The following is a 12,811-nucleotide window of genomic DNA, read 5'->3' as shown; positions in this document are numbered from 1 at the left end:
TATACCCACTGCTCCTCTGCAAGTTGCATCCACTTTGTGTTTGAATACARTTGTTTTGCTCCTTCCATGTACAGGTATGAATATAAACCCCTCAAGTGTGGCAATGCTGTCCAGAGAGTAGGATGACAGAACTGTGGTGATGTGCTTAACTTCTTTATATTCCARTAGCACTGAAGGTGGCACATGAACACAAGGGTCTCTCAGACTTGTTGGAGGGCTTTGGAACTGATAGCATCCCTTTCATGAGCTCATTGCCTTTTGCTCGTGGTATCTTAAGCCTTTGATCCTGTCCTGCACATTTGAAGRAATGGCTTGCTTGCCCCAGGCCGGGGTTGTCTTATCCTACCAGTCCTAAGAGGGATTTTTTGGGCATGTTTTTTAGGTTGAAAGCACATCAAAGGCTTCACACAGGGAAAACATTTAACTGTGAATCAGAAGGCTGCAGCAAATACTTCACAACGCACAGTGACCTGAGGAAGCACATTCGAACACACACAGGAGAAAAGCCATTTCGGTGAGTTGCTGGGTGGCAGTTCTGGCTTCTGTGGCTCAGGTAATGGAGTCCCTGTGGCAGAAGGCAGCTGTTACTGCTCTGAATGGAATGGTGTTCTCCTGAGGAATAAGTGAAGGTGGCTGGCTGGCATTGGAGCATGCTTTCGTTGAGCTCCCACAGCTGCCTGTAACAGTGAGTGTGGTGGTTGTCCTAAAAGACAAGAATATTCAAGGTATTTTTTTAAACCTGTGCCATGATGAGTGTCTTTTAAAACACACTGCTGCTCTCTGCTGGGATGCAATATGTATTCCATGAAGGACAATATATATTCCACCTTCATACTTGGCTTTTAAAGTCCTGCTCAGAACCCTGCTGTGGTCTGTGTAGTATGCACAGCAGCTGCTGGCAGTAACCTGATTGCTAACACAGCTTAGCTTTGGGGCTGCTTTTTAGAGTCCTGGGGCTATTGCAAAGCATGATCTAAGGTTGTAGCTATTGCATTGAAGGGGGCTGATGCTGACTCTCCTGTGATGCCTCATTCAGGTGTGAGCATGATGGCTGTGGGAAGGCTTTTGCTGCAAGCCACCACCTCAAAACACATGTTAGAACACATACTGGTAAGTTCTGTGGATTTTTRTTTTCTTTAATTGAGTTTATTCAGTTTATATTAACTCTCAGAATCCTAATATGAATTTATAGTTACATATAATATGGGGGTGACACTGAGCTGAGTGGCTCAGGTGACGTGTGGGGGAGGGGATGGCATCCAGTGCAGGCTGGAGGAGTGTGCCCATGTGAACCTCATGAGTTTAAAAAGGCCAAGTGAAAACTCCTGCACCTGCCTCAGGCCAATCCAAATTTTCCATTTATGCAGATGTATTTATGCTTGGCAGGTCTTGAATTCAATGAAYGTGTTACACAAATGTATCAGTAATGAGGCATAACAATTAAATATTTTGTTGTGTGTCAGTTCCTGTGGTGAAATGGAAACATTCACCTGCAGGACTTCCAGGAATTCTGAATGCATGAAGAGGCATTAAATGTCTTGTTTGTATGAAATACTTCTCCCTCAAGTGCTTTAAARTTGTGTGAATGATAGGATGTTTTAAAGTCTGTTAAATGTGTTTTGTGCTACATCTAGGGGAGAAACCCTTCTTCTGTCCCAGCAATGGTTGTGAGAAGACTTTCAGCACCCAGTACAGTCTCAAGAGTCACATGAAAGGTCATGAGAAGGGACATAGCTATAATGCACTTCCCAATAACAATGTGTCTGAGGTTAGTAGCACTTCTGCCTAATGCTTCTGTGTTAGGCTGATATAAACCATTCCTTGGGGAAGAAATCATTTGGTCTGCAGCTTGTTCTTAAGGTGTAACATTTCAGACTGGGATTTTCAAAGGGAGTTGTAAGTGCTTGTTTTGCCATGTGTGCATGTGGATGATTGTATCCATCAGGGTGATTTCCTTGTGTGTGCTTCAGCTGGAATCAATACTGTGGGATAAACATATGAAGTAAAATAGATATCAACTAAAAATACTAACTGTGAAGGTTTAATATTTTTATTTTCTATAAATTGATTTGTTTGTTCCTGTGCTAATTTAAAATTCTGGGTTATATGACTTTTTGGAAGTATTTTGACAGAGATTTTAAKATTCTTGATAGCTACTAAATATCCTTTACTTGAAAATCTTGCTCCTTTGATTTTAGAACTGAGACCCGGGTCCCATATAAGCAGAGTTGTATGGACTCTTAACTACTAATTTAAAACATTCCTGCCATTATTATTTTAATAKATAATCCAAATTGTTTTTCTTTTTTACAGGATACAAGTCACTCACTTTGTCTGAGTGATTTAAGCCTCATATCAACAGATTCAGAATTGCGGGAGAACTCTAATCCGGTGAGTTATTGTCCTGGAATTGCCTCATCCTTATCTGAGYTTTTATTTTGTCCTCCAAAATGTGCAATGCTTAGTTCAACCTGCTGTTGAAGGCTCTGTATTTGATTTTGCCATAACAGTGTTCTAGCTTTTTGAGAAGTGTTGACTGTGCTTAAATTTTACATAGAGGAAAATTAGATGCTGAGGAGACTGTGTTATTCTTTGTGTTGTGGCGTGGGAGCAGGGTGCAGGTGTTGTATATGTTCTGCTCCTTGAGCAGTGTGGGAGACTAGAAYTGCATTGTGTGGGATACAATCTAAATGGAGCTACTTTTTTGCTGCTCCAGAARAGGTAACTGACAAGCAGCCAGTTATATCTCTTTCTGTTTCTGATGGAGTACTGCAAGAACTAAGGTTTAAACAAAGTGTGAATGCAGAGGAATATATTTTTAACTTCTGAAGAAGTTAGTTATTTCTGTAAGGATTTGCTCATTGTGTTGGTAAATTTGATTATGGGTAATAAAAACGAACTGTAAATTTATAGCATGCAAGTAATACTTGTTGCCATTCCTGATGGTGGCTGGTTTGTTGGAGGAAGGTTTCTGACATGGACACGATGCTTTATTTGGGTTTGTGCAGTTTGGGGAGAGCTGAAATACAACGTTGTCTGATGTCTTCCTCTTTGTTTTCTATTTGGCAGACACATGGACAGGACCTCAGCACAATCTCACCAGCAAGCATCTTTGAGTCTATGTTTCAGAGCCCGGACCACACTGCAAATCAGGATGACTCTCAGCAGACAGGTACCAGTTGTATCTGCACTGCTGTTAAAGAGAACTCTTTGCATGCATGTACTGAATTTGGCATTTCATGCTGAAGCTTAATGCCCAATGTAACTCTAAGAAGCAGAAAGGTCTTTAACTTCAGTGTTGAAATTCATTGGTGTTGGTGTGCATGGTATGCACAGACCGTGTGACACTCAGTGACATGGGAGGTGACCCAGAACACTGTCCTGCAGTGGAGCTCTCAAGCAGCCCACGCCATCCTGTTTTCAGGGTTCTTTCTTGATGTTGCTGCACAAGCTGGCTGATAAAAGGCTTATCAGAGAGAGCTGATGAGGCTGATTTGGCTCAGTGTAGAGCCCAGTGTTACCAACTTCCTGAATTTGCAGTACTTCTGGATTTCACTGTCTGGGGTTGTTTCTGTGTCTGAAGTTAGGAAGGTGGTGATGCTTTACTCGGCAAAAATCCATCAGCTATCTGATAAGTTCCTTGAAAAAGCAGTTTATTCAGACCTGAYGAGAACTGATGAATTTATATTTTTTTCTGTTTCTTTTTCAGCAACTGCCTTGATTGAGGGGTTTAACGGTGACACAGACTCGGTGGCTGCGGTCCCGCCCCCAGCAGGAGACGCAGCGTCGTTGTCCCTCCCCCTGGTTCTGCAGCTCGGCCTGCCTGAGCCGGCGCAGGCAGCTCTGCAAGCCTCRGCAGCACCCGCTGCTCCCTCCTCCATAGCACCCAGCTCACAGCCAGCTGCRTTTGGGAATCCTGCAACTGTTTTACAATCCCCAGAAGTGCCTGTTCCTCACAGCACACAGTTTGCAGCCAGTCACCAAGACTTCCTGCAGCACAGCCAGCCGCCKCCGCAGCCCATGGTGCAGGGACTGTCAGTGGTTGCTGGGGCTCCTGCCCCGACAGCCCCGAGTGCCRCTGAGCCCCTGCCAGCTGTAGTTCAGACTGTGCCTGTTGGTGCAAACCCCGTTTTGACCAGTAACCCCACTATAACCATTACTCCTTCTCCAAGCACCGCCATTCTGCAGTCCAGCATTGTCATGGGAGAGCAGAACCTACAATGGATCTTAAATGGTGCCACCGGTTCCCCGCAAAGCCAAGAACAAATGGTCAGTACATCCAGCATGGCTTTGGAACAGCTTGAACCATTCCTCCTAGAGCTTTTGAGAAGGGAGGGGGTCAAACCTGTAAGATAAACCCCATGATGCAGTGTGGTATAATGCTTGTCATGTTAATGTGCATACACATCACCAGTGTGTGATGGCGCAGCCCCTGGAATAGACAGGGAAGTAAATAGAGCACAGAGAGATCCAGGATGCAGAAAAGTATTGCTTTCTTCTTTCCCCCAGTGGTGGACTTCTGCCAGCAGGTATCAGTGTGGTTTATCCAGGACAGGGCACCACCAGGCCTGAGGATGTACATGGGGCTTAAAATAYTACTTTTAATGCATAGAAGCACAAAAGACTTTGTAAAGGTTGYGTTTAGGCATTTTGTAATCTCTGTCTCTGCCTAGTTTAGACTGATAAAGATAATGGCAAGAGTTTTTCTGAAAAGAAAATGTTTGTGCTTTTCTGGTAAATCTAGATAGCTGAGACTTCAGGAGTTTTCTCTTTGACCATATTGGTGCCACTTTAGGCTCTCAGCTGCACTTGAACACGAGTGAGTGGCTGCAGGTACAGGCAGTGGGAGCACACACAGCAGTGTTTAAGAATTCAGTCATTGAGCTGTCAATACCCACAAACTGAGTTAACCAGCAAGTAATTTGAGGGGATGTTACGCCCAGTCATTAGGACCACTGAAACAATACTTGGAATCCAGTTTTCCTGTGTGTCTCTTTGGAATATGTGTATAGCTGTTTAGAATTTGAACAGTAGAAATTTGATTGGAGTCAATTCACACTTTTTTCTTGTTTGTTTTTTCTTTAAAGCCACAAGTTCCAAAAGTAGTAGAAAAGGTGTTTTTTACCACTGCATTACCAGTAGCTGGTAACACAGGTAAGCGTGACACCGAACTAATTTAACAAAGCTGATTTGTCAYTCCCTGCTGTGAAATTATGTTGTTCCATTGTGTTTTGTCTTTGTTTCACCTTCAGGAAACCCTGTTCAGCAGATTGGTCTCAGCGTTCCTGTCATTATTATAAAGCAGGAGGAGGCCTGCCAGTGCCAGTGTGCCTGCCGAGACTCTGCCAAGGACAAARCCACCACCACCGTTAAGAAGGAATGTTCCTCACCTGATTCAAAAGCTTTGGAGCAGCCAGCTCCCCAGCTGCAGCCTCAGACCTTTCCTTCCTCCTCAGCTCCTCCTTGTGGGCAGAGCAGTCAGATAGTTAACCCTTCAGACTCCCAGACTGAAACATTAAGTGCCATGGATGTATCGGACTTCCTGTCCCTCCAAAGCCCTGAAACCCCGTCTAATATAATTCCAATCGAAGCACTACTACAGGGTGAGGAAGAAATTGGTTTGAATAGCAGCTTCTCTAAGTGAAGATGTTCCAGATTTTTCTTTGCACCTGGAGGGTAAAACCCTTCTCCTTAGAAGCAGAAACTGAAGGATCGATTCATATTCCTTCCTSTTTGGAAGTGTTGTGGCTTATTTCTGCTTCACAGATGTCATCTTAGTCACGTCCCAGGTACATCCACCTTTGAGATTCTATCTAAAAAAAAAAGAAAAGGTAAAAAAAAAAAAAAGCTAAGTTATATATGAACTGTTTTGGCTGCACTGTCTGTCACTTTTGCTTGTCATATGTGAACACAGAAGTTAAGGTTACTCGTGTGCAAAAAGTTTTATAAAGGAAAAGGGGGGTTACTTTGTCTCCAATTGCACATCACTTAYGTTTGGGATTAAGGTACTGGCAGCAAGTGGGTCTTTGTTACAACTTCTTGGGTCTCTAATTTTCTCCTGTCTCTCATGTCTGTACTAACCATGCACTAAAGGGGAGCCCAGGAAAGGAGACTGCTGGGGGAGGAAATGGCATTGCTGTGGGAGAGGATTTATCTGCAGTGTGATTGGAATGCGATTGTCACATCCYGATGAGGAGCTGGTGCCTGGTTTTGCTGTGTACTAATGCTCTTACTAAAGCCTGCAGGAGCTTTGGGGGAGTTTATTTCTGCAGGGCACAAGTACTTTGTGCCCCTGATAGATCTGTTAATTTAATTCCACTAGCACTCAAGTGTGTTGCAGACACTGTGTCACAACATGGAAGCACAGTCAGAGCTGCTGCTGGCTCTGATTCCAGTTTGTTTTCTTGGCCTCTCTGAAGGCTGCAGTGAGTCCCAGGTGTGGTCAGGTTGGTGCCTGCTGCTCTTTTGATTTCTTAGGCTCTGTTCAGCGACAAGTCGTCATCCTAACCCTGGGACTGTTGAATCAGGAGCACGGTGCCTTTGCTGGTTACTCTCATCTTTTGTGAAGAACAACTGTTAAGAAAATTTTCAGAAAGATTCAACATAAACTCAGTTTGAATTCAGTGAGTCTGTCCTTCAGTTGTCCATGAATGCTTCTTTTTTTCCAGAGAGCTGTGTAATTTCTGCCTGACTCTGCCTCCAGCCTACTGCAATGCCAGCTTTTTGTGCACGGGGCTATTTCTTGACTAAAAGATGTTACGCAACAGAGTAGTTTTTCATATCAAACTGAGAGTCTATATTCTAACCTACTCAGGGTAAATCAAATCCAAACCCCCCCTTCCACCAAAAAGCCTGTAATGTTGCAATAAATGCAGTCTCATTCTAAATGGTTTATTTATGCTGCATTATTTTAAAAGATGTAATTTTATAGTTTTTATCCATCTTTCTGGCTTTGGCTGTCAGTCTTCTTGTGTTAAAGGAAAGAATGATTAAATAGTCTTTATTCAGTTTACAGTGTTGTCATTAGTGAGATACAAAGATAATGACTGTAAGCCAATTAGTGGGGAGTGTTCCTGCACTCAATTTAGGAATGCAAACTGTCGTGTGTAGAGATCTTTCACTCTTTGTGTTTGGCCAGAGCTGCTCTCTGTACCTCCAGGGAGGGGAGAACGCTGTGAGTGCAGCCTGGTGATCAGCAGGTGTTTAACTCTCCTGTGACATCCTCAGTGCAGCCTGACCAACACTGAGCCAGTGGCTTCAGTGACCTGTTGTGCTATTCCCTTGAGAATACACTGCCCAGGCACGGCTAGAAAGGGGCTGAAGGGAGCTGGCCTTTCCCTCTTGGACAGTTTGCTTGCAGTCAAATGCAGAAGGGGAAAAACTTGTCCCGTGAGGGCAAACTGTTGTGCCAGGAGTGCTCTCTGCCTGGGACATGCTGTGTGTCTGTGCCAGGGCAGAGTTCACCGTGGCAGTTGCAGGGATGAACTCAAGGGCACGTGCTGCTGGTGTTTCCTCTGGGTGTGTAGTAGGGCTGTTGCAGCAGGGCTGTRAGTCCTGCCAAACAAGGTTTGGCATCCACAAAACAGGTTAACGAAGCATTTCTTTTTTTTGTTCCTGTAATGGCAATCCCTGGAGGGCAGCGAGGTGKTGGCCCCTTTTGCTTTTCTCCTACAAATTCATTTTATGTTGCAGTCAGGTTGCATGGCAGCAGGAACTGATTTGAACACATAAAATAGTCTCAAGCCTGCATGGTTGGGACTGTTCTTGCAGAGGAGAATCTCCTGTCAGCTATTCTGCATAAAGCTCCACTCGGGAGGGGAATGAATGCTGCCTCGAGCTGCGTGGGGGTCCCTCTGTGCCTCTCAAGTGGCCTCAGGCCTCTTCTKTGGCAAAGCTGTGGTGTTTGAGGATGAGTAGGTGGGGTGTGTGCCTGTGGGAGACTGCTGATGCAGGAGTGTGAAGATTCCCCTGGAGTTGTGGGTTTACCTCTGATGGGGGACAGCGTCCCAGATGTGGCCTGCACTGTGACAGCTGGGCAATTTAGCAGCCTCTTCTGAGCCTTTGCAGCCTTCAGGGAGGCTTTTTTACTTTTGCTACTTATGACTTAGTCAACCTAAAACACATTTCTGGTTGGACCAGAACGCATCTTCAGAAACTCTTTTGTGACTGAAATGAGTAGAAGAAACTACCAAAGTCTCTGAACTGGGGAGCTCAGTGTGGAGCTGCAGTGATGGGCAGCAGTGTCCAGGGTCAATCTCTGCTGTTTCTCTTCACAGCTGCTGGGATTTTTTGGTGTGTTCCAGGAAAAGCACTATATCCTGCTGATTCTTTGGTGCTTTGGGTTTGTCATTGCCCTCTTGAACATGCATCAGGCAGGCTGCAATTCAGGTGCAACTGGTTAGAGCTTGTGTTGAGGCAGGAGCATGTGATTCTGTGAGCACACAGGCTGTGCATCCACTGCCTTTTATAGGTGTGCTTTGGTTGTTTATCGTCCATCTGCTTTCCAGAGTGTTTGTGCTGCGTGTGTCTGAGATGTTTTCACATTTACATCATCCTCAGTGCTGTGTGATCAGATATTGTGCTCCAGGGCAGTCTGGGCCATGCTGGGACAGGAGGAGCTCCAAGGGCAGCTGCAGCAGAGCCCTGAGATTCTGCAAGGCCACAGATTTTCCTGTCCTCTCCTTGCTGCCCCAGCATTTAGCATATTCACTATTACATGGTTAATAAAAGGGAGAGTTTCTGCCCTTACAGATCTGGTGAGATGTTGGATTACCAGAAAAGGGCACATTCTGTTAATGTACTGGAGCCTCTGGGAACAGCGTGCCTGCCTCTACAGAGTCTGCATGAAACCCTTTAATTAAATCAGAGAGCAAAACTGCACTGCTCTAGGTCACCTGCTTTGTGCTAGTGGGAGTTTCCTTGGTCACTTGTAGTTTCCAGATGGGTGTAGAAGCTTAAAYTTGTAGAGGGGGTCAAGTTACTGAGTTTGGAATCTCTGGTCACCAAGCAAGAGCCCATACGAGCAGCCTTGGTGTGCAGCTGAAGGCTGGAGAAATTGCTTTTCGTGCTTGTAGGGGGTGGGGGGTGGTGTGTGTAGAAAAATCAGCACTGATTGAATGCTGGTACTGAATTACATGGAACARAGTACGAGTTGGACACTTGTGTAAATGCTGAGTGTGCCCAGGAAGACAAGTTCGCAGAACCTCATACTGGTATCTAAAATGCACTTTAGGTTATTTTATCTTTAACCCAATTGCTGCAATTTCTTTTGTATATACTTTCACAAAGTTTATTTTTGCTCTGAGTAAAAGTTAACAGGGGTGTGCAAAGATGAGCACTTAACTTGGTGCAATACCTGTAGCTAAAGATCCTTGTCCTGTGTGGTGTGTGTGTCTGTCTGACAGAACAGGTGTGGTGGGTGCCCTTCCCCCCTGCCCCAGACAAATTATGCATTGTTAACAAACGTCCAATCTATGCAATTAACCCTCTGAGAGCACTGTGCTTCAGCAGCCTTTTCTCTCACGCTTTCTGGGGGCTGCTTGTCACTCCTGTTGGACATGCTGTGTCCCTTGTGTGTCCTCCTTGCCCTGTCCTCGTTCTGTCACCCATGTGGGAACACAAGTGGCAAGCTGCTCTCAAACAGGCATGTTGCACCTTTGAAATTTGTCTTCAAGATGGTTTCTGATGCCCTGTTACTGCCTTAGTTCTTGGGGATGGCGTGGCCACAGCCATCCACGACATTGTCCTTGATCTGCACCAATGTTGTGACTGTTTCCAGCACTCCCACTCCAAGATAACCTGAGCTCAGAGCTGGAGCCAGCTGAGGGGGAGCTGAGCTGAGAGCAGTCGTCCTTGGAGCTGCTTGGAGATGAGCAGCTGTTGCTGTGTTGGTTCCTGAGCTGAGGCAGTGGGGCAGTGGGGCARGAGCAGACCACATCTGGTGTAACATTCTCGCCTCCATCGCTGGCACAGAACCTCTCTGTGCCTTGGATCCTCCCCATGGAACGAGGGCAGGGTGTTGCCTCTGTGAAATCATTTGAGATCTGTGGGTGAAAAGTTGTTGGCAGGAGTTATCTGAGCTATCTGGGCAGAACTGTTGGAGTCAGTTTGGACTGTAAGGCAAAAAAAAAGAGCATGTCTTTAATAAACCCKATGAATTTCTGACTGCAGAGTTTTTAATTGTATACTATTTTTTCCGTAACATATTTTGGAAGCAATGTCAAGTTTTTATAAATGTTACCTGTAGTCGATACTCATGGACAGGGCTGAACTTTTAACTTTTTTGTGTCTTGTCTCGATACCTATCACATGTTCTAGAAGTTGGATTCTGTGTCTGCACTGAGAAATGCAAATTAAACTGGATATTTATGTGGTAGTGTACATAGTCTGAGTGTGTGTGTTCTTGGAACTAGGTGAAACCCCACACCATGCTGCAGTGGTGTGTAAGCTGGCCAAAATTTGGTTCATTATGCAGCATACACTTTCTCAAATAAATGCAGTTTCTACTTTTTCTTAAAGAAGTTTTTTTTTTTTTTTCACATGACCTTTTCCAGCAGACTCGAGGGTGTGTTTGCAGTGCTGTAGTTGCAGTCGCTGGTGTTCCTGGTTTGTGACTCTCCTGTCCTCCCGCTGCTCGGGCTGACCCTGCTCTGTTCTGCCTCACCCAGCTGGGTGTTGCAAACCCCAGCCTGGCTCCACAGCACAGGCAACTCCTGCAGAGCTGCCTGGGGCCTTGGAGATGGCTGAACTAAACCCCAGTTTCTCAAGAATGTGTGTATKGTAATAAAGGAATTTATTTAACTCTGAAACATGGGAACAAATGTGCTTACATTGAGCAATGTGAAGATGTTAGTTACAGGTACAGTACTTCCAAAGGAAGAGCATCTCCAAAACCCAAAAGAGTAAATATGAATTTGTATTTTTTGAAGAATGTGAAATAATGGTGTTTGCTTAATTGCTCATTTTGTATGAAGTTAATATTGTACTTTGAAATACCTGCAAAGAAGTGGAAATTAACCTTTTTGGAATTGAAAGCAATATTAATACTAATGGAATCCTAATTAAATGCTTATTTAAACATTGTGTTACAATAGTTTTTCTTAAGAGTATTCTGTGGGAGAGGAGTGTGATTATCCTGTCCTGTCCCCTTAGGAAGAGGAATATCCCTGAAAGGCAGTGTTTGCCTTTTCACCCTCTTCCCTCTCCCAGCACTGGTGCTGTGGGRTGTGGGTGGGAGTTGAAACCCAGAACTGGGGCATCTCCCACCCCAGACCTCCAGCCTGGTCCCAKAGYTGGCTCCAGCTCAGGTCCTGTCTCTCTCCAGGGCTGGCTCTGAGCAGGGGCTGGTGAGCAGGGCCCGCAGAACAGCAGAGTTTGTGCCTCTGCAGCCCCTCCAGCGTGGGCTCGGGCTGGTCCTGATCCCAGAGCTGCGGGGAACAATCAGCCTCCGGAACACACAGGGGCTGGGGGCGGCTGTGCCTCCTCCTGAGCAGGCACTGGGGTGGGGAGATACAGACCAAGCGCRTCTTGCTTTATTTAGAAATGTAAATTTAATGCGATTAGGCACCAGGGCAGCGAGACCAAGCGAGGTCCAAGGCCACAGCGGGGGAACCCGGCGGTGCTGCCGTTATCATCCCTGTGTTCCCCCGGCACCGACCGCCGTTCCCGGAGCCCCTCGCTCCTTCCCTCGCTGTCGCCGCTGCCCCCGGGGCTCCTCAGGGCCCCGCACCGCCCTCGGCCGGGCCAGCGCTCAGCGCCGCCCGCAGCGCGTCCATCGCCGCCCTCAGCTCCTCGCAGGCGGCCATGCGGGCCCGCAGGTGCCGCTGCCGGAGCTCCAGCAGCTCCCGCAGCCTCCGCGCATCGTCTGCAACCTGCGGGGACACGGCGGGGACAGCGGTCACGGTCGGTGCCGCGGGTACCCCCGGGCCCCCCGATCCCTGTCGAACCTCCGCTCCCTCCGTTCCCCCCGATCCCTGTCGAACCTCCGCTCCCTCCGCTCACCCCGATCCCTGTCGAACCTCCGCTCCCTCCGTTCCCCCCGGTCCCGTCTGACCCTCCTGCTCCCTCCGTTCCCCCCCTTTCCCCCCCGTTTTCCCCCCGTTTTCCCCCGGTCCCCGCTCCGCACCCGCCGCTCCTCCGCCGCCTCGCTCCGGCCCGCGCGCGTCTCCCGCGCGCCCTGGGTCGCCATGGGAGCGGCGGGATCCGCCCCGCCCCGCCCCGGATGTTCCCTCAGCGCCCGGCGCCGCCAGTGGAGCGGCCCCGCATGGCGCGGGCAGCGCGGGCCCTGGCGCTGGCGCGGGTGGCGGAGGGAGCGGCGGGAGCGGCACCGGGACCGGGTCACGGTAACGCCCGCCTGGTGCTGCTGCCGCTGCCGCCCGGCGGCACGGCCCGGCCCAACCCTCACGGTGCGCACGGAGAGCCAGCGGAGGGCGGCGGAAGGCCCCGGATCGGGCTGGACTCGGCCGCAGCGGAGGGCGGAGGCTCTGGCCGGTGCCCCGCTGACACCCGGTGCCGCACAGGCTGGAGGGAGGCGGTGTCAGCTGCCGCCGGTGCCCTGCGGGCGGGCGGGCTGGTGGCCGTGCCCACGGACACGGTGTACGGCGTGGCCTGCCTGGCCCAGGACTCGGCCGCYGTGCGCAGCATCTACAGCCTGAAGGGAAGGAACGGCGCCAAGCCGCTCGCCATCTGCCTCGGGGACGTGGAGCGGCTCTACAGGTGCGGCTGCCCGGGGATGGATCCCGGTGGGTGCGGTGCCTCCCCTCGCGGAACCGGAGCCCCACGGAGGGGATGGGAGGGCTGTGGTGGAGCTGCC

General features: G+C 48.3%; 2 protein-coding genes across 2 annotated transcripts in view; both read left to right on the top strand.

The window, feature by feature from the left end:
• The window catches only part of MTF1 (metal regulatory transcription factor 1), a 13,672-nt gene extending 6,216 nt beyond the window's left edge, over positions 1-7,456 (top strand). The window contains exons 4-11 of the mRNA XM_057383809.1: positions 365-514; positions 1,037-1,110; positions 1,635-1,768; positions 2,314-2,391; positions 3,070-3,172; positions 3,710-4,269; positions 5,088-5,154; positions 5,253-7,456. Coding sequence (XP_057239792.1) covers positions 365-514; positions 1,037-1,110; positions 1,635-1,768; positions 2,314-2,391; positions 3,070-3,172; positions 3,710-4,269; positions 5,088-5,154; positions 5,253-5,644 — 1,558 coding nt within the window. The 3' untranslated portion in view covers positions 5,645-7,456. The remainder of the gene's footprint in view (positions 1-364; positions 515-1,036; positions 1,111-1,634; positions 1,769-2,313; positions 2,392-3,069; positions 3,173-3,709; positions 4,270-5,087; positions 5,155-5,252) is intronic.
• Positions 7,457-12,221: 4,765 nt separating this feature from the next.
• Positions 12,222-12,811, top strand: part of YRDC (yrdC N6-threonylcarbamoyltransferase domain containing) — a 2,658-nt gene continuing 2,068 nt past the window's right edge. The window contains exon 1 of the mRNA XM_057383810.1: positions 12,222-12,715. Within this exon, the coding sequence (XP_057239793.1) occupies positions 12,263-12,715 (453 nt within the window). The 5' untranslated portion in view covers positions 12,222-12,262. The remainder of the gene's footprint in view (positions 12,716-12,811) is intronic.

The sequence above is a fragment of the Malurus melanocephalus genome, unplaced genomic scaffold, assembly GCF_030028575.1.
Source record: "Malurus melanocephalus ecotype Western Australia unplaced genomic scaffold, MMel_1.1 scaffold_661, whole genome shotgun sequence".
Classification (NCBI taxonomy): Eukaryota; Metazoa; Chordata; class Aves; order Passeriformes; family Maluridae; genus Malurus; species Malurus melanocephalus.
Note: the sequence above shows the minus strand (reverse complement) of the source record. Positions and strands in the feature narration are given on the sequence as shown.